The 21,242-nt window shown below is 35.8% G+C and overlaps 1 protein-coding gene and 1 pseudogene across 3 annotated transcripts in view; both read right to left on the bottom strand.

The window, feature by feature from the left end:
- The window catches only part of EMC2 (ER membrane protein complex subunit 2), a 62,117-nt gene that overhangs the window by 9,689 nt on the left and 31,186 nt on the right, over positions 1-21,242 (bottom strand). For all 3 annotated transcript variants that reach the window (XM_002710733.5, XM_051844768.2, XM_070075406.1), the window contains exons 6-7: positions 4,990-5,075; positions 4,781-4,840 (exon numbers count right to left, since the gene is read on the bottom strand). In XM_002710733.5, the coding sequence (XP_002710779.1) occupies positions 4,781-4,840; positions 4,990-5,075 (146 nt within the window). The remainder of the gene's footprint in view (positions 1-4,780; positions 4,841-4,989; positions 5,076-21,242) is intronic.
- On the bottom strand, positions 19,806-21,218 carry LOC138850030 (PHD finger protein 20-like protein 1; annotated as a pseudogene).

Here is a 21,242-nt window from a genome sequence, read left to right as displayed (position 1 = left end):
CTGGGTTTCATATCCAGCTCTGCTTCTGACTCCAGTTCTTGCATTAATGGACCCTAGGAGGCAGCAAAGATGGCTCAACAGACTTGGTTTCTGCCAGCAATGTGGGAGGCCTAGATGGAGTTAATGGACCAGCAAATAGGGCTTTCTGTCTCTCTTACTACTCATTTTAAATAAGAACAACAGAAAAATATTTTTCATCAAATAAAAAAAAAAAAAAAAAAACCTTGGGTTACTAGTATGATATCCAAATATTATTAATAATATAAGCTTTAAGATCTTAGATTAAGTTATATACAAAATAACTTTTGGAAATCCAGATCATTTAAAATTGTTTGTAGTGTAGGAACTAGGCATTTTATTAAATATTCACTGTTTTCTAAAAATTCTTTAAACACCTATTTACCATTATAAAAGCTTCAAACTACTTAGGTTTATAGTAAAATATCAAACTATAATAAAACTTCAAAGTAATGAAAAATAATCAAATTAATTTTGATGTGCATTCTACTATTAAATCTTGCTAAAAATCTTCAGAATGAACTGGGAGAAACTGCTCTAGAAAAACCAGTTTTAAATCATGGGACTAAAATTCACCTTCATATATTTTTCATGTTTAAGGCTTCTAAATATCTTCACTATTTACAGCAAATACCAAAGAACACAGGTGTTGCAAGTTTATTCCCAGTGAGGTGGTGATGTCATCACTCAACAGAAACAGGCTACCTAGACTTAGATTTGGCATCTGTGTCACAAATATGCAAAAGTACTTACCCTTTACAATAATGTCTGAAATACTTAACTTTTTAAAATACTTATTCATTTTCCTGTGTAAACTAATTAATAATAACTTTCTTCTTCTTTTTAAAATTTTATTTATTTATTTGAAAGGCAGAGTTACAGAGAGAGGGAGAGACAGAAAGAAAGGTATCCACTGGTTGACTCCCCAAATGGCCACAAAGGATACAGCTAAGCTGCACTAAAGCCAGGAACCAGGAGCTTCTTCCGGGTCTCCAACATGGGTGCAGGTGCCCAAGCACTTAGGCCATCTTCCACTGCTTTCCCAGGCCACAAGCAAAGAGATGGATTGGAAGAAGAGCAGCTGGGACACAAACCAACACTCATATGTGATGCTGGTGCCACAGGCGGAGGCTCAGCCTATTACGTCACAGCATCAGCCCCCAATAATAGTTAACTTTAAGTGCTCATTATGTGTCTTACACTGCTCTAAGTGTTACATGTATTAACTCATTTAGTCATAACAAAACCCTACCAAGTAGGAAATTATCATTACTATTCTATAAGTGGGAACATTGGAGGGCGTGGGTTCAGGTACTGGCTTCTCTTCCAATTCCAAGTTCCTGCTAATGGACACCCTCGAAGGCAGCAGATAATGACTCAAGGACTTGGATCTCTGCCATCCAAGTGGGAAATCCATTTTGAGTTCCACACTCCTGGCTCTAGTCTTACCAAGCCCTGGCATTTGGAGCCTCAGCATTTGAACCATCAGATGTAATAACTCTCTTTGTCTGCTTCTGTCTCTTTGTCTCTCAAATAAATAAAAATAAATATTATTTGAAAATTTTAAGTGTATTTAAAATAGAAAACAACTATTATTGCTAAATCAGAATCAATATTAGAACTAAAAATTTCTTCTTCTGTTGCACAGAACAGTATTATAACTACAAGTAACAGAATTTGTTCCTATACTGCTTTTCCAACATAATGGTTTCTTTTCTTTCACAGTTTTGCTAACTTCCTTTGATAAAGAATTTTACAGCAAGGATGAGCCTACAAAAAGGCACTAATAATCATAATCTAAATTAAATCTAATCAATCCTGGATGTTATTTGATTTAAAATCTAGCTTTAGTTAAAAATCAAGCTAAAAAATTAAGTTCTATTAAAAACAAGTCGATGTAACTTTTGCTTATAATATATATTGGCAGTACTGATATATAAATAATAAGATAAATTTTTATATTTAGAAATAATGTTTCAATATGGTCACTGGGTGTGACATACACCACTGAATAACTAAAGGTAAATTAGAATTCATAAATCAGAATCAAACTTAAATAAAAGTAATAAAAACAGCAAAAAACAAAATTGTGTGATAGAATTCTATATCCTCTTTTCATTATATAAAAAGACTAGGTTTATAGCAGGGGTAAGGAACTTTGTTACGGCCAAGGGCCATTTGGATATTTATAATATAACTTGCCGGCCATCCATACAGAACTATCAACTTAAAAACTGGCCTGCTATAGATTTACTGAATTTCAAGTCCTGCTTGCATTTGCCTTGGCAGCGTCAGATCAAATTATTTTTTTGGGCCTTATCTAGCCTGCAGGTCAGATGTTCCCCACCCCTGGCTTATACGAACATCTATCATAGAAATTTATATAGAGTGAAAACTTGAAGTTCTAGGCCACTAGTACTGCCTGTGACCTATTATACTTAAAAGAGCTTGTAACTGTTCATATGCAGCTTAACTGTTACATTTTTACCTCTATGTCCAAAAAACTGGTGCTAACATGACACCCCCAATAATTTAAAATTACACCAAAAAATTCTTACGTACTACAATGACATACCAAGTGAACTGACTACTAATTGCCAGTTTCAAAAAAAAAGCTGGAGGTGTTTATTCCTTCTAATCATTTAATTAGAATATTCCTTCTAGTCATTTAATTAGAAAAATATAAATGCTCACTTTGAAACTAACCAGACTTAGGACCAAAAAGAGTTTTGTGATACAGGATAAAAGGGTAGGATGTCCACAGCTATCATTTCTTCTAAAAAAGAAATTATTTCTGGGTCTTTTGTAATTTTACATTTTGATTTCATAGGATTTTTCAGTTTATTTCTCCTAAATGTACAATCAACTCTATTTCAATAAATTCTTTACAGATAATTCACAAATAAATTCTTAATTTATATAAATAAACTTAATGACAGGTTAAAACTAAAATATAATCTAAATTGGATGATTAATATAAAAAGATCACATATGCAAAACTGAAAATAGAAAAAAACAGTTATTATATAGTTCTAGGACAGAACACACAATCATGCTAAAAATTAATATCTGATTTCTTAAAAGTCTAAAGTTACTGTAAGGTTAAAAAAAAGTATTAAAAAGGTATGTAATGAGAATAAGTATTTGATAATGGTTGACATCTTTTTTTACAAAGAGCGTTATATATACAGCATTCTGTAAAAACACAGAATGACCTTTATGAGTATATTCCCCTAGGAAATTGGCTAAAAATACAAAGGTACAGTAATAAGATACAATAATAAAAATTAAAAAAGCCATGTTATATAATGCTTATAGTGATCTATGGTAAACTATAGAGCATAAGGTCAAAAGATGTTTTGTGTTTTCTTTAAGAGGTATAGAAGAATAAAAATCAAATATAAATGGTACTAAGAATGATAAAATTATAGTAATTTTTGATCTTATGTTTTAGTTTTCCCAATTTTTGGCAGTAAGCATTTCTTTAACTTGAAAAGAAAACCAAAGATTTTCTTAAACTGAAATGTTTTTACAAATCTTTAAAAAGTACAAAAAAAATTTAAGAGCTTGCCTCCTCTTTTAAGAACAAAATAAATTCTTTTAAACTCTACTCTGAATATTCAGCCTTACAGTATTACATATATCTCACAAGCATCAGAGAATCATGAGTATATTTAAATATATATATAAATAGATATAAATAGATATAGAAGCATTTAGCATCCTCACTGAACAAGATTTCAGGAGTAATTTCCTAACAGAAAACAATCTGATAGACTACTGCAGAAAAATGAAGAAAAACTCTAAGAATTTAGCACACATCCACTAGATGACAGTTATTTCTTTTATTTTAGCTCTCACTTTTAGTAAAATTATGGAAATAACTACCTTATCTTCTATTCCACAATATATCTATAGACCAAGGCAAAGGCAACAGTGTCTTCACTCTAACTTATTTCCTGTGTCAGCTGTTTGTAGTGTGAGAATGCAGTTAATAAATTTATATACATTAAGAAAATGTACATGAGAATCTCTCAAAAAGGACAGAAAAAAATGTGATATACTTCAGATTCAGAAGGACTAAGGAATAAAGAAAAAAAAAGTATGCCTCTTGATGAGGTTAGTGTTAATGCTGTGATATTAGAAAACTTGCACTAAGACTCTGCACTAATCCTCTCACACTGGGATTTCCTCCTGTCACTACAGCAATAAAAAAGCTAACAAAAACATTAAATATCCAATAAGCAAGTTCCTACAGCATTCAACATTCTTGATTATTCTTGGTTTTTTACCCAGGCAACAGAATTCTTCTACTTTGGAAGAGCTGATTCTCTTAGTGCTCAGTCTAATAAATGCATATAACTGACAGAATTTTTAAACAGCAGGGAATATAATACTCTTTGTATATAAGAACAATTTGAACATTAAAAATTCACAAATTTAATTCACCAAAAATAACCTTAGGTTAGCAAATGCAGGACTTTCTAATTCCAAAGAATGCTATCTTACTTAAAAGAAAAACTTGTTTCTGAAGCAAAAATAACTTAGCAAAATATAAGTAACATAAATAAAGCTATATACATATTAAGACCAGAATATTTTTATCTGTTATTTTTCATTTAATTGTTGACTTCCTTTCCTCATTTAAAATGACGTATACTTCATACTTTCTCACCAGTCCTTTGAAAACTACTATGCTTTCTGAACTTAAAGTGATGAAAACTGCACTCCTAACAAAATTTTATGCATGTTAACAACTCACTCATGTTCATTGATATAAAGTTCTGCCAGTTCATGCCAGGCTTCTTGATCTCCAACAAATCTGGTGGGAGGAAAGGAGGAAAAAAAGTGTGTAGATAGTCTGTAAATGAACAGCCTGGAGGCAAATAGGAAAATCAAATGCAAATTCCATTTTAATTAAAAAAAGATTTATCAGAATAACAAAACCCAATCCTCTTGTAAAACACTCACTGTTCCAGATACTCATTCAGTTCCCGAATGGCCTCCACATTTTTCCCCTGGGCTTTTCGAATGGCAATCTTACGCTTTCTTGCAGCCTATGGATTGACATTAATAAAGGATTAGGCCCTCATGATTCCCTGGGTTTTTGTAAAGAAGATAATTTGTGCAAATTATTATCTCAATGCCAGTGAAATTCCACTGTAGAACCACTGCTTAGTGGGAGTTTATAAACATACCCCATGACATCCCACTTGGGGAATTCAAACATTCCTCTAACAATCACATATGCTTTACTCTTGATGCATAAAATGTATGCATCGTTTCACCCAAATAAATAACCATCCAGATTCTGATAATTACAAGCCAGCAGGGAATCCTAATCTTTCTCCAAAGTAAAGCCTTTTAGTCTGTCTCATTCCTAAGATCTGTATCTTAAGAGGCAGAGGGATAGTGGAGATTAGGGAAAGAAATCTCACCATGGCCACTTGAATGTCATTACATAAATATGGCTTCTAACAACTTTTTTCACAATTTTAATGGAAAAGTATGCCTGTCTTTCAAAAGAATAATATAGGTCCTGAAAGAAATAAAGTTTGCTATTTTAAAGTTTAAAAATGATAAATATAAAAGCCAAAAGCCATTGATATACTCATTCATCAAAATGTATATCAGACATCTTTGTCAGGTACTATGCTAGACAATGAAAACATAAAGATAAAAAAAGAATAGACAATTCATTGCAGAAGCAGGAGCTCAGTCTCATGAAAAAGATACACCACTTTAAGTAAAAAAAAATTAATGCAGTAAAGGCAATGATAGAGAATTCTAGGCTGTTGTGACAAGGAGAGGATCCTAACACAGGCTGTGGTGGAGTGGAGAAGTAGAAGTACAGGAAATAATCAAAGTCCCAGATGTGATAGTTGCACTGAAACAGAAAAGCTAAGTAGACATTAAGAAAGCAAAATAGGAAGTTATGTGTGGGACACTGCATACTAGGAAGAACACAAGAACAAAGTAATAGAGAAAAGTAGCATTATGTGTAATCAAGACTGTAAGTTTGAGGCGAAAGTGCACTTTCTAGAAAGGGTCCAGAGAGTACTATATGAGTTATTAAATTTGCATCCTCTCTATATGTTTAATTCTAACAGAAGGATAAACAATAAAGCATACTATAAATGACACCATGTTAAGCTTCTAATTATGAACGTGATATAACACACACTCCACAAAATGCAGGCGGAAGTAAAATGGATAGGGCCTCTCTGAAATAACAAGAGCTACAAACTGTGGGATAGGGAGCTTAGTGCTTTGGCTCTAAAGAAAATGTAAGTGAATTTTAGATAAGTAAAAGATAATTTTAAAAATAAGACTGAGAACAATATAATAGTAGTAATATTTTAGAAATAAAGAATGACATTTTACAAAAATTACATGCTTGATTTTTCAGCTCAGGTATGCCAAAGGTATAGCACAGTGTATGCCACACAGTAGGCACAATGAAACATTTTTGGACTCACTACTTAAAACAAAAAACACCATAATAAATGCCAAGTTTTAAAAAGTCTCAAAGATTCAGAAGTAAAAGTAAAACCCTTGGAGTAACTCAAACCCTAAAGCAATTAGGAAGGATATCAGGCTTAAAGAGGGAGCCATGTGCGAAGTCCTTCTGAAAATAGGCATGGGATACATTAACATTTAATTAAGAAACTAATTTCTTTCAGATACAGAATGATTTCAACAAGCAGCATCATCATTTGAAACATAACTATACTTAACTCCTTTCACTAGTCATAACATTACTTCTTCTAAATGGTATAGGAAAAAGAGGCTAGATTTTGAAATCAGAAACACAAGAAACTGAATCCCAACTCTGTCACTTAGCAGCATTTTTAACCTCTTTAAACCTCAGTGATAGCCGCTACCTTCAAGTATAAATGTAAAGCAATTAACACAGAACATAGCATATAATGGTATCAAGTAATGTTATCTCCTTTTTTTACTTTGGTTTATGCTTAACATTTATGTGTTAAGCCTTACCACAAACTCTAACAATGAGCTTTAAAGCACTGGCACAGATTTGCTTGGTTTGATATTTATAACTGCTTTCAATCATTGTAGGATTTGTACCAGCTGAGATGAAATACTCTAAAACGCAGTGAAAACTTGAATTTAAATAGCACAATTCACACACACACAGACACACACAAAGTATAAATGTGAATAGTAACCAATACATCTACTATCATAGTAAGCAGTATGGAAAGAATACTATAATGGACATTGTTAAGGGCAGCATGAGTTTAGATGTACTGAAATCATCTGTTTAACTCACTTTTTCAGTTACTTGCTACTATTCTCCTGCTAGTGAACATTTACTAGTGTTTCCATATCAACAGTATTTTGCAGAATACAGTTTGTAAAGCACTGCTTTAGAGTGCTTCAAAGAAATTAATGTTTAACATTATCTTGTAAAAAACAATCCTTTTGCAAATGATGAGAAATAAAGGTGCAAACAACTTAAATGCATCAGAAAGGTAGAATTAGACGTAGGAACCAAAATTTCTGATTCCCTTCCTAGATTCATCCTTCGGACTTGGTGAGAGAAAAAAATCGAAAATATTACAAATTATCTGATATCATTAAAGTATTTTTTGTGGTGGGTAGAATATAATTTGTAAGAATTAAGTAAGAGAAATCAGTATTAACTCTGTAATAGCCAACTATAAAAATAGTTTTTCCATTTCATTTTCATAACTTTTTTTTTTTTTGGACAGGCAGAGTGGACAGTGAGAGAGAGAGAAACAGAGAGAAAGGTCTTCCTTTTGCCATTGGTTCACCCTCCCTCCAATGGCCGCCGCAGCTGGTGCACTGCGGCCGGCTCACCGCGCTGATCCGATGGCAGGAGCCAGGTACTTATCCCGGTCTCCCATGGGGTGCAGGGCCCAAGCACTTGGGCCCATTTTCATAACATTTTAATAAAAGAAACACGTTATTACTCAATGTGAAGCTTGCTCCCAAATCTCCACTATATAGTAATAAATTGTTTGATCATGTAAAACCTAAGATACAGTATTTTATCTCCTAATATTCTAAAGTTTAGAACAAGCTTTTAAGTGGTAACTGCTTAGCTATGCAAAACCAGTCTCCCTAATGAAAATATACACGACAACTTCAAGAAAAATAACTTGGCAATCACTATCATAGAGGCAAAATTATATTATTAAGTCATATAGTTCTTTATTAAACAACAGCCTTTTCCAAGTTATTTCTTTTAAAGAAAAATAACACCACATTTTGGCATAAGAACCTATCTTTATTTATCATGATTGTTTTAAATTAGCGTTAAGCAAGGATTTCATTTTCAGCCAAATGGAGTAACAAGGACCAGATTTGTCCTCCTGCCTGAAACAATCTAGGAACTGAATTAAATACATGAAATAACTATTTTTAAGGTACAGGATATCAGGCAATGAAACAAAACAGCTTAGCTTTCTTTTTATTGTTCTGATCACTGCCTTGAGAGAATTTTATGGGTGCTGTACAAGCAGGGAAATTCAGGTTGAGTCCAGTAGAGTCCCAAAGCTCAAGAGAACAACTGAGAGCCCAGGAAAATCAAAGATGCTAGAGTTCAGGCCGGCGCCGCAGCTCACTAGGCTAATCCTCCACCTTGCGGCGCCGGCACACCGGGTTCTAGTCCTGGTCAGGGTGCCGGATTCTGTCCCGGTTGCCCCTCTTCTAGGCCAGCTCTCTGCTGTGGCCCGGGAAGGCAGTGGAGGATGGCCCAAGTGCTTGGGCCCTGCACCCCATGGGAGACCAGGAGAAGCACCTGGCTCCTGCCATCGGATCAGCGCGGTGCGCTGGCCGCGGCGGCCATTGGAGAGTGAACCAACGGCAAAGGAAGACCTTTCTCTCTGTCTCTCTCTCTCACTGTCCACTCTGCCTGTCAAAAAAAAGATGCTAGAGTTCATAAGACAGAGAAAAAAAAAAAAAAAAAAACAGAATAAGGACACTGAAGTTTGAGTACTCAGCTTTGGGCTGATCAGCACAATACAGATGGCAAAACTATCCAAGGGCAAAGAAAAACCAAACAGAAAGGTTAGAAGAAAGAGCGCCAAGCACTCACACGCGGTTGAGAATAGTGCCTCTTCCATCAGTTACATTGGAAAATGTCCTAAGTCATGGTGAACTGGATACAGAACCCAGAAAGAATGCGGAATAAATAACTTTACTCTAAAATTTGTTTTAATTCTAAGAAGTACCTTAACTGTATCAAAGAAGAAAGCTCAAGAATATTTATAGGAATACAAAACTGGAGAGGATTAAAAGAAACTTTGGATGATGATAATTTTTGTTCACTATCTTGATCATGGTGATGGTTTCATCACAGGTATATATAAACAATGTTAAGTCTTGAATATTTATTAACTTTCAGTTTGCATTTCCCTCTTGTAGTTTGTCTCCTATAAAAAATGTCAACGTTCTTAATTTTCTATATTTCTGGTTTGAATTACTCTTTGCAAAACTTGCTATTTCTCAAAAATGAAAACTTCTATATTTGTAATTCTAATATTTGGAATTAAAATGTCTATTACAAAAAATACTCAAATACAATACATCTTTTAAAAATGCAATGAATTCCAAGAGAAAAAAAACATTTAAAAATCTTAAAAGGTAGGCCCAACATGGTGGTGCAGCACGTTAGGCCACCAGCTATGATGCCAATATCCCCTGTGAGCATCAGTTGGACTCCTGGCTACTGCATTTTTCAATCCAGTTTCCTGCTAATGTGCCTGAGAAAGCAGTGGAAGATGGTCCAAGTGCCTAGATCCCTGCCACCCACATGGGAGAGAGGGATAGAGTTCTGGGATCCTGGCTACAGCCTGGTCAAGTCTAGGCCACTATAACAGTTTGAACTAGAGGACAGAAGATCCCTCTGCTCCCCACCTACCCAAAATTTGCCTTTCAAATAAAGAAATAAATCTTTAAAAAAGTCTTACAGTCTTGCCATTTACTTCACATAAGCACAGAATATACAATGTATCTTATATAAAACATCCAGCCAATTATAATACAAAGATATTGGCTTAAAAAGTTAAGACAAAAATGGAAACACCTCAGTTTTTGTACATTCTCAAAGAACAGTACTGGACACTGAAGGAAGTATAAGGATACTTTAAGAAGTTCATGGAAGGAGCCAGTGCTGTCTCATAGTGGGTAAAGCCACTGGCATCAGTTCGTTTCCCGGCTGCTCCACTTTCCTTTTTTTTTTTTTTTTTTTTTTTTTGACAGGCAGAGTGGACAGTGAGAGAGAGAGACAGAGAGAAAGGTCTTCCTTTGCCGTTGGTTCACCCTCGAATGGCTGCTGCGGCCGGCACGCTGCAGCCGGCTCCACTTTCCATCCAGCTCCCTAATAATGTGCCTGGGAAGGTAGAGGACGACGGTCCATGTCCCTAGACCCCCAACACAAATGAGAGACCCAGAAGAACTTTCTGGCTCTTGGCTTCAGGTTGGCTCAGCCTTGGCTACCAAGGCCACTTGGGGAGTGAACCAGTGGATAGAAGATCCACTTTCTCTGTTTCTTCCTCAGTCTCTGTAACTTTCTAAATAAATAAATAAATGAAGTTTATGCAATAATGGAATTAAAACGTAAGTTTATCTAAACACAAAAAATTTTTTGAAGGTGTATATATAAGGGATCTTCAAAAGTTCACAGAAAATGTTTATTATGAAAAAACTATTAGGCTTAAGCCTCTGCCTGCGATGCCACAAACATCCCATATGAGTACCGGTTCCAGTCCTGGGGGCCCCACTTCTGCTCTAATTTGGCCAGGCCCAGCCCTGGCTATTGCAGCCATTTGAAGAGCAAAACTAGCAGATCGAAGATCGTTCTAATTCTGCCTTTCAAATAAATAAATCTTTAAAAAAATTACACTTGAGTTTCAAAGTTTTCTACACTAAAGCAAGTATCTTTATTTTTTTCCATTAACTTCTGAAGTGTCCTCACAGATGCTCAGTAACCCTCTGCAGAAAAACAAATACATCTTAAAAGTTTATAGCTGGGAAGAATTTAAAGAGCAGGAAGTAATAATTAAATTTCTTCATTTTACATAGACAAAAACTAAAGCCTAGAATACACAGCAAATTCTAGGACTTGAATCTATTCACTTCTCTTTTCTACCACAGTCTTTTGTTTTCTGGACATTTACTATGCAGTTATCCAACTTTTTATTTACATAATGTGTAAACTGTGAATAAACAGAAGCAGCCTATTTCCCCAAAGCCACACAAAACCCTATGTTTCAAACTGTAACCTAGTATCCAGAATAAGATTCAAAAAAGCTTTCTGTTGGCTTTCAAACTTTATCCAGAGCCCACAAAAAAAGGTTTGTAATAAAACCCAATTTCCTTCTATCAAAGCTTCCCTAGTGTAGTATTCTATAAAGTAGAAATTATACTTGAGATTAAAAAAAAAAGTAAAAAACAAAACTCTGACAATAGCAAAAATACTTAAATGCTGAAATTTAAATACAAAATGTGCATAGGTGTCAAAAGCTGGGTGTCATGTATATTGTACCACTCAGTCCCAATTCCATTCATTACAACTGTACCTTTATCCATGATTAAGAGCCTTAAACTGTGGAATAAAATCAAACTGCCTTTGTAGAGCTGCTTAACTTAGCAACTGGCATAACCTTGGGCAAATTACTTAGCTTCTCTATGACCTTATTTGCCCATAAAGAAAGATAATAATAACTGAAAGGATTTTGGTGATAAGTAACAAGATGACACACAAAAAGTGCTGTGGCTCAGTGATGGCCCATAATAAACAGTCCACAAATGTTACTGTCCATCAGTATCATTTTCTTCAATTCTATTACTTCTTTCACCACTGTCTTCTCATATATATCACACCCTCTGATTGTAGAAAGCTGCAGCTTTATTCTAAGTGAGATATAAGATAAAAAAGATCATGTAAGCTGTTATTTTAACTGTATAGGTTATCTGCTTTACTTAGATCAATATTTTTAATTAACAAAATTAGAACACACTAAATAAATCATATCATCTCTTAACACTAACAACTGCACTTTTGCCCTCTGAAAGATTAGATTTTAGCCAATCTCAATTCAAATAATTTAACTGTTATCTCAATAGATATTCTGAGTAAATCTGGAGGTATTCAGAAATGCAATAATAGTTCTGAAAAATGCATCCACCATAGTAAGAATGACTCGACTAGAATACTATTGACCACAAACAATTTATTCCACTCAATAAAGTAAATGAACTAAACAACAACATGGATCCTGTTCTATTTTCTTCAACTGGCATCAAATAAATATCAGTCAGTACTTGGCCTCAGAGAATTCATATTCTTTTTGGTGATACATGTATAATAGCTATAACAACTGCTAAGAAACAATTATAAAAGTATAATATTTCTTAAACTTCAGAATAAGAGTAAAAGATATGGCTGTGATTTTTACTAAATAATGTAACAGAGGTGGCGACAGAGGAGTTGAACCCCATGGGAAGAACAGAATTTGAAGCGACGTGTTCCTATAGGAGTTTTCCAACCCCAACTGTATACACTAATGCCAAACAATAAACAAGGGCCTATATAATTTCCTAAAAACCATGAATAAATTTCTATCAAACTGAATGCATGTCTTCTGTTATGTTACATTTAATGGGGGTAGCTAAATGCAGCATTTTTGTTCCTAAAAAATCTAACATTTAAAAAAAATAGGCTACTTGCAAAGACACTTCCAAAAAAGGATTAAAGGATTAAGGCCTACCTACATTACAGAGTTGAGGACCCTGAAAGAAACAGATAGAAAAACCACAGTTCCATGTTTTGCTGCCTCCAAGGCTTATGTCCATACCCCTGAAAATTGTGGCATTTTAAAGCATCTTTACCCCGGCATATATCTAATTCCAAAATAAGACATCAAATATTTCATAACTCAGGGTTAAAATCTGATCTTTCTGATATAAAAATCAATGAACAGGGGCCAGCACTGTGGTATAGCGGGTAAAGCCACTGCCTACAGTGCCAGCATACCATATGGGTGACAGTTTGAGTTTCGGCTGCTCCAGTTCTGATCCAGCTCCCTGCTATGGCCTCGGAAAGCAATAGAAGATGGCCCAAGTCCTTGGGCCCCTGCACCCATGTGGGAGACCCGAAAGAACCTGCTGGCTGCTAATTGGCACAGCTCCAGCCTTTGTGGCCAACTGAGGAGTAAACCAGCAGATGGAAGACCCCTCTCTCTCTCTCTGCCTCTCCTTCTCTCTCTGTGTAACTCTTTCAAGTAAATAAATAAATATTTAAAAAAAAAAATCAATGCTCTGTGAGTGAGATCCCAGTGGAAAGAACAGGTCATCAAAGAAGGAGGTACCTTTCTCTGAAGGGAGGAGAGAACCTCCACTTTGACTATGACGTTATCTAAACAAGATAAGAGTCGGAGAACTCAGAGGGCTTCCATAGCCTTGGAAACTCATGACTGGAGCATAGGGAGATTACTGATGCCATAGACAAGAGTGTCAATTGGTAAAGTCAACAACAGAGTCACTGTGCACTTACTCCTCATGTAGGATCTCTGTCCTTAATGTGCTGTGCATTGAGATTTAATGCTATAACGAGTACTCAAACAATATATTTCACTTTGTGTTTCTATGGGGGTGCAAACTGTTGAAATCTTTACTTAATGCATACTAAACTTATCTTCTGTAAAAAAAAAAAAAAAAAGAAATTATCAATTCCCAACTTGACTCTCACTGGGATTAAACATGACAATAGGTCTGCTCTGATTTCATCATCATTTAAAAAAAATCATCTATTATTTTTCACTTTATGTTTCTGTGTGGGAGCAAACTGTTGAAATAATTACTTAAGGTATACTAAGCTGATCTTCTGTATATAAAGAGAATTGAAAATGAATCTTGATGTGAATGGAAGGGGAGAGGGAGTGGGAAAGGGGAGGGTTGTGGGTGGGAGGGACGGTATGGGGGGGAAGCCATTGTAATCCATAAGTCGTACTTTGGAAATTTATATTCATTAAATAAAAGTTAAAAAAAAAATCAATGACAATTTGGGACATGCTCAATCAGACTTGCCTCAAATGGTGGAGTTAGAAATGTACCAGGGTATTCCAATACAATCCGTTCAAGAATGCATGTACCAATGCCATCTCACTAGTCAAAGTGATCAATTTCAGTTCACAATTGATCACACTGATAGGTCTATGTGTCAAAGGGATCACACAAACAAGACTAGTGTCTGCTAAAACTAACTGATAGAATCAAAAATAGAGAGAACGATCCAACACGGGAAGTGGGATACACAGCAGACTCATAGAATAGCAGATGTTCTAAATAGCACTATGTCCTCAGAATCAGCCCTTAAGGCATTCAGATCTCGCTGAAGAGCCCATGAGAGTATTTTAGGCATGGAAAACCAAGACACACTGGCAAAAAAAAAAAAAAGAAAAAAAAAGAAAAAAGAAAAACAAACCAAACCAAACCTAAATGAAAGATCTCTGCAAGCAAGATCCCAGTAGAAAGAACGGGCCATCAAAGGAGGAGGTACCTTTCTCTGAAGGGAGGAGAGAACTTCCACTTGGACTATGACCTTGTTCGAATAAGATCGAAGTCAGCGAACTCAAAAGGCTTCCATAGTCTTGGAAACTCATGACTAGAGCCTAGGGAGATTTCTGATGCCATAAACAAGAGTGTCAATTTGTTAAGTCAACAACAGGAGTCACTGCGCACTTACTCCTCATGTGGGATCTCTGTCCTTAATGTGTTGTCCAATGTGAAATAATGCTATAACTAGTACTCAAACAGTATTTTACACTTTATGTTCTGTGTGGTGCAAACTGATGAAATCTTTACTTAATATATACTAAATCAATCTTCTGTATATAAAGATAATTGAAAATGAATCTTGATGTGAATGGAATGGGAGAGGGAGCAGGAGATGGGAGGTGTGTGGGTGGGAGGGAAGTTATGGGGGGGAAAAACCATTGTAATCCATAAACTGTACTTTGGAAAATTATATTTACTAAATCAAAGTGTTTATAAAAAGAAAAAAAAATGCAAAAAAAATCAATGAACAGACAATAAATAATGTATTTTCTGGAAGGCATTTATTCACCAAGTATTCATTGATCCACCATATACTAGGCACTGTTCCATGGTAGTGACATAATTTTTCTCTTCAAGAAGAGTTCAGGGTACTGGCACTGTGGTACAATGGGTTAAAGCCCTGGCCTGCAGCACTGGGATCCCATATGGGCACAGGGCCAAGTCCCAGCTACTCCACTTCCAATCCATCTCCTTGCTAATGTGCCTGGAAAAGCAGCAGAAGATGGCCCAAGTTCTTGGGCCTCTGTACCCACGTGGGAGATTCGGACGGGCCCAGTTCCAGTCATTGTGGCCATTTGGGGAGTGAACCAGTAGATGGAAGACCTCTCTCTTTCTCTGTATCTACCTCTCTCTGTAACTCTTTCAAATAAATAAATCTTTAACCAAAAAAAAAAAAAAAAAGAAAGAAAAAACTATTCAAAGACTAAAATCTAAAATGTCTAACTTTATTTTAAAAGCAAGAGAAAACAAAATTCATTGATGGTACAGTAAGGAATAAAATCTCATCAAGAGCCTAATCCAATTTTTTTTCATAGTGCAGTGACTAAATTTTTCACACTTGAACTCCACTTTTTTTTTTTTTAAATATTTATTTATCTATTTCAGGCAAAGTTACAGAGAGAGTGAGAGAGATTGATCTTCCATCCACTGGTTCACTCTCCAAATGGCCACAATGGCTGGGGCTGGGCCAGTCAAAGGCCAGGAGCCAGGAGCTTCTTCCAGGTCTCCCACATGGGTACAGCAGCCCAAGGACTTGGGCCATCCTCCACTGCCTTCTAAGGTACATTAGCAGGGAGCTGGATTGAAGTGGAGCAGCCGGGACTTGAACCAGTTCCAATATGGGATGCCAGCACCACTGGCAGTGGCTCTGCCTAAGCCACAGTGCCAGCCCAAGCACTACCTCTTCTAAAAGGTATTTTCACACTTTAATTTTTATTGCAAAATATACTTTCATTCATTTACATATCTCCTTCAGTTCCACTTATTCTAGTTTTAGATAACCATGATCTCTGGCATAAAACAGAACAGGCTCTAAAACACTTTTCTTATCTCCTTCAAATCATATCCCATACTGCTGAAATGTTATCTCTAAAAATATCTGATGCTATTTCCCTAATCAAAACTTGACTTCTTCTCCATTCTCTTAAAATCCAGAATTTTGAAGAGTAACAAATCAGCCTGTTCACAAATGTTGACCTTACTGCACCTCCAGCTACTGTGTAGAATGAACCAACTCATGAATATGAAATATTGTTTTCCTCAGATGTAAATCAGTGGGAAAAGGAAGGTTAACTAATTCATTAAAACTCTCCAACCAGAGGAGAAATGAAACTTCATTTGAAAAAGATGTAAAAGGAGGCAGTTCATAAAAACAAATGACTTATTAGGCATACTAAAAGATGTCTAACATCTCACAATGCAAATTATAACAAGCTAGTATTTTTAATCTATAAGACTGGCAAGGATGAAAACTAAAAACTGATAATAAATCCTGTGGGAAGGAAAGAGGCATTCACACACTACAGAAAATAGGTATAGTTGACTAAGAAGCCTTTTTGGAGAAAAGTATAATAACATCTCTCAACATTTAAAATGCACTGACCTGCTAACCCAGATATTTTCCTTCCAACAATTTATCCTACAAATCATAGCCACTGCAACACTGTTTCTGAGAATGTATTAAAATCAACTAAGAGTTCACCAAAGGGGACTTAAATTGTGTTTCATCAAGATAGGGATCATTTTGCAATATATCCATGCTGCAATGTTATGTATCTACTCAATAGGATGATATAAAGAATGTGCTGACATGGCATAATTTTCAAAACTTTTGTTATAGATTATAGGCCACCATTTACACTTCCAATCATTCTCCCAGTCAAAAGGATTACACACACACACACACACACACACACACTGAGAGAGAGAGAGAGAGAGAGAGAGAGAGAGAGAGAGAGAGAGAGAGAAAGTAACTATTTGCCTAAGGGAAGAAGAACCTAAACTAAGAAATAGAAAATAGAAAGACAAAATTTTCACAGGATACTGCTTTCTATTATCTGGAACTTTAACATGAGTATGTATTACTTTTGAAAATAATATGTACCAATTAAAAATAAAATAGAAAGTATCCCATTCCATCACCTTTCTAAAAGAAAAATTTGGAAATGGTTATTCTTTCTTGCCCAAAGCAAACCTTATACCCTAACAATGCAAAGGTTACTTACGCTATTCACATGGAATATGTTTCACAGCTCACTGTTTTGACTAAGCCAAATGGATTCTTAAGGGTGTCCTAGGCTCAAAACGCATGCAGCAAGTCACCCAAGAAATAGAATTTAATAAATCTGTTTTGAAGTCTACAATGGTTATCACAGCATGCTACCCTCTGAAAAATAAAGGTAGGATAGTGTGTAATTCATACTTTGGTTCTCAAGACCACATAGGCTGCCAGCACTCAATCACTATTTTCTGAAAGAATAATGAATTCATGTGAATGGCAATGAGAGCCCTTTAAAGCTTAAAAAAATTTCATTTCTTTTTCCCCCCATTTTTACTTTAATATGCAAATTTAACCAACTACCCCACAATATCACCTCTGCTAAAGCTTTTCATTTAACAGCAAGATCTTTGAAAAAATTACTGCATTACAAGTAAATATACAGGATCATATTATGTCTGTTGATCTCTGGCACATTTGTCAAGTTGCAGAATCTCAAAAGGCAACAAAATTTTCTGTTTTGCATATCCTTTTAATCTTTACATTAAAATATAAGGCCACAAAAAGGCAAGTTGAAATTTTAGGATATGTGGAATTGTTTTATTAGAGTTTTGCATATAGTACCCTAGAGATAGAACAGTGTGTTTGCAAATTTAAATATCTGAACATACAGTGGCATGTATTCTTATCAAAGATAAGATCAAGTTTATTATCAGTTCAGAAATCCATTTATACATATAGCTAGAACTGAAAAACAGAATGAGGCATAAACTATTCAAGCGTTAAAAGTCATCAAATAGCCTCTTCAACAGCCCTTTTTCCCCTTAAAAAATTTCAAAACTTGTACATTTTTAATTTTTAAAAACAGTCTGTTAAAAGGTAACATTTCATGTTAAACATCAATTTACATAGTCTATAGTAATAAAACTAGATATGTGTGATATAAATATGTATATGTACATATGTACATTGGCTGTCTGTTTAAAACAAGCATACAAACACATATCTGTGTATGGAGCACTGGGGCACAATTCCCATAAGGACTGGCAGACAGTAGGATGCAGGTTCAAAAGCCAACAAGAGTTAACGCAGCAACTTAGTTGACTGTGGTTTCAGAAATCTGTCCATTTATAAACAAAGCTACAAGTTTTGACTGTACATGTATTTAAAAATAAAATTCATCTTCAGAAATGAAGCTTTTCTACTATTCCACTAATAGCAGTTGAAAAATCCACAGCCACAAGTTATTGTGATATGTTTTCACTCTTCATCCCAGCTGAAGATTATTTACAAGTTTTTTAAAGAAGGTAAACACCAAGCATATTCAAGATTAAACTGTATGTTGAATAATGAACAGTGCCATTCAACTATTTATACAGCACATGTGATGTACTGGTTTTAGATGGACTGATGATGTTACATAAAATTTAGGGTGAGAGACCTCCCCCAATATTTAAAATTCTCCTCCCAGCAGGATCATCAACATTTGGTCCATCAGACCCTTCTGCAATTCTAAGGAGCTTAGTGCCTACAATAAATTCCAATTATTTGGTGTTTTTCAAATAGATTCATAAGGAATTATGAATTCCACAATTATTTTCCTCAGAAGTGAGATATCTACTGTCAGCTTTCTGATAAAAGACATTCATCAACCAAGAAATAGCCCATAATCCTCTAAAAGCTTAAACAATCTAAACTTCTATGCAGCTAGATCCAACTACTGAGAAGACAATTCTTAGAGCAACCTTGCAGAACTCTAGAATTTCGATTTCCTTTACAATTTTATTTTTAGCTAAATGCTGGCTTCTAAAAGTGATTCCTCCTACTAAAATCCATATAAATACATCATGCCTTTTTCTATGGGTACCTCAAGCTTCACATAAGCAACTATTTAAAATTCCTGCCAATTCAATTCCTTTAACATAAATGATACTCTACTTTACAGACCTTTGGCATACAACACATTCTCATTTACAGCTTGCTTATGATGTTTCAATATAAGCTTCCGATAGAGTTGTTCTTCACTTTGCTTTCCAAGGTGCCATCCCACAGATGTCACAAAGCAGTAAATGTCCAAATGCTGCTTAAGTATTTTAACAATCCACCTAGCAGTCAGGTGGATAATAAAAGTGATTCATCAAAAGAGACAATCATTACATTAAGTTTTCAGAGGATCTGGTGGCTCCAATTCACCTGTGAAAGCAATTCAGCTTTCCAGAACATCAACCTCTTCTATCAGATCCATCCTGCTGGTGATTTGATTTTGCATGTTTTCTTTCTTTTTTTTTTTTTTTTTTTTTTAGATTTATTTATTTATCTGAGGCAGAGCTACGGAAAGAGAGATGGAGAGAGAGGGAGAGAGGTCCTCTATCTGCTGGTTCACTCCCCAAATGACCACAATGGCTGGAGCTGGGCCAATCTGAAACCCAGGAGCCAGGAGATTCTTCCAGGTCTCCCACGTGGGTACAGGGGCACAAGCACCTGGGCCATCTTCCACTGCTTTCCAGGCCATTAGCAGAAAGCTGGATGGGAAGTGGTCTGACTTGACCCAGTGGCCATATGGGATGCTGGTGCCATGGGCAGAGGCTTAACTCACCTACTACACCACAGCATCAGCCCAATTCTGCACATTTTCTATGTCTATCAACAGATCGAGCTGCCATTGAAGATGCGAGTCTAGTGTATCTTCAGAGTCCTTTTTATCATTATAAACAAAAACTATATTCCCTTCAGCTGGATTCTTTTCAGGTATTCTATGCTCTTTTGCTGAGAATATTAAATGGTTTTTATCTCCCATGTGGAATTCTTGTTCTTCAAAACTACTAACATCATAATCATCTAAGCTCCCAGGGACTTCAAGAGATTCTTAGTCCTGACCAAACTTTGTGTATTTGATAGCTGTGCTCATTTCTGATATAAGTTCCTTCAATTCTTAGGGGCATATGAGGTGGTTCTTCATGATTCTGTACATATTTCTTTACTTCTAGAGTAACTGTGTCTCACACTGCTTCTTTTTTCTCTATTCCCACTATTATTTCATCTCGGTCTTTATGCTTGCCAGAACATGCCCAGCAATGAATATCAGGATGTTTATTCTTCAGTATTTCAATATCAGATGTAACCAGTGTAGTACTTCTGTAACACCGTAGATATCAGCAAGCAGATGTCCAGAAAATATCTTTTTGACACTGAGATGAGAAATTTTCTTTTAAAACTGATAGCCCACGGAGCCAGCGCTGTGGCGTATCAGGTAAAGCCACTGCCTGTAGTGCCAGCATCCCATATGGGCACTGGTTCAAGTCCAGGCTGCTCCAGTTCCGATCCAGCTCTCTGCTATGGCCTGGTAAAGTTAGCAGAAGATGGCCCAAGTCCTTTGGCCCCTGCATCCTCATGGGAGACTCAGAAGAAGCTCCTCGCTCCTGGCTTCAGATCGGCAGAACTCGGGCCATTGCAGCCAACTGGGGAGTAAATCAGTGGATGGAAGACCTCGCTCTCTCTGCCTCTCCTTCTTTCTCTGTGTAACTCCTTTGAATAAATAAATAAATCTTTAAAGAAAAAAAGATATCCCACACATTCTCCCATAATTTATCCAATCCTTATCATAATGTTTTATGCTCCACCTCTAACGAGGAAGGTCTCTGCAGACATAGCAGATGTACTGCTCTGGAATGTTCTTCTCCAGCAGCCCCATTCACACACTGTGCTACCAAAACAGACACTCTTCACATTGAATCATGAAGCCATTCTCTTCATCCATTTCCCAAATACATCACACAATTTCATTGAGAGCATCGTCTTCCTCCTGAAATTCCTCAAAACTGGTTGAATCAAAGTCCTGATTATACTCATCTCCACTCAGAAGCAAGCTCTCCATTTAGGAATCATCTAGGAATTCCAG

Source organism: Oryctolagus cuniculus, chromosome 6, assembly GCF_964237555.1.
Source record: "Oryctolagus cuniculus chromosome 6, mOryCun1.1, whole genome shotgun sequence".
Lineage (NCBI taxonomy): Eukaryota > Metazoa > Chordata > Mammalia > Lagomorpha > Leporidae > Oryctolagus > Oryctolagus cuniculus.
Note: the sequence above shows the minus strand (reverse complement) of the source record. Positions and strands in the feature narration are given on the sequence as shown.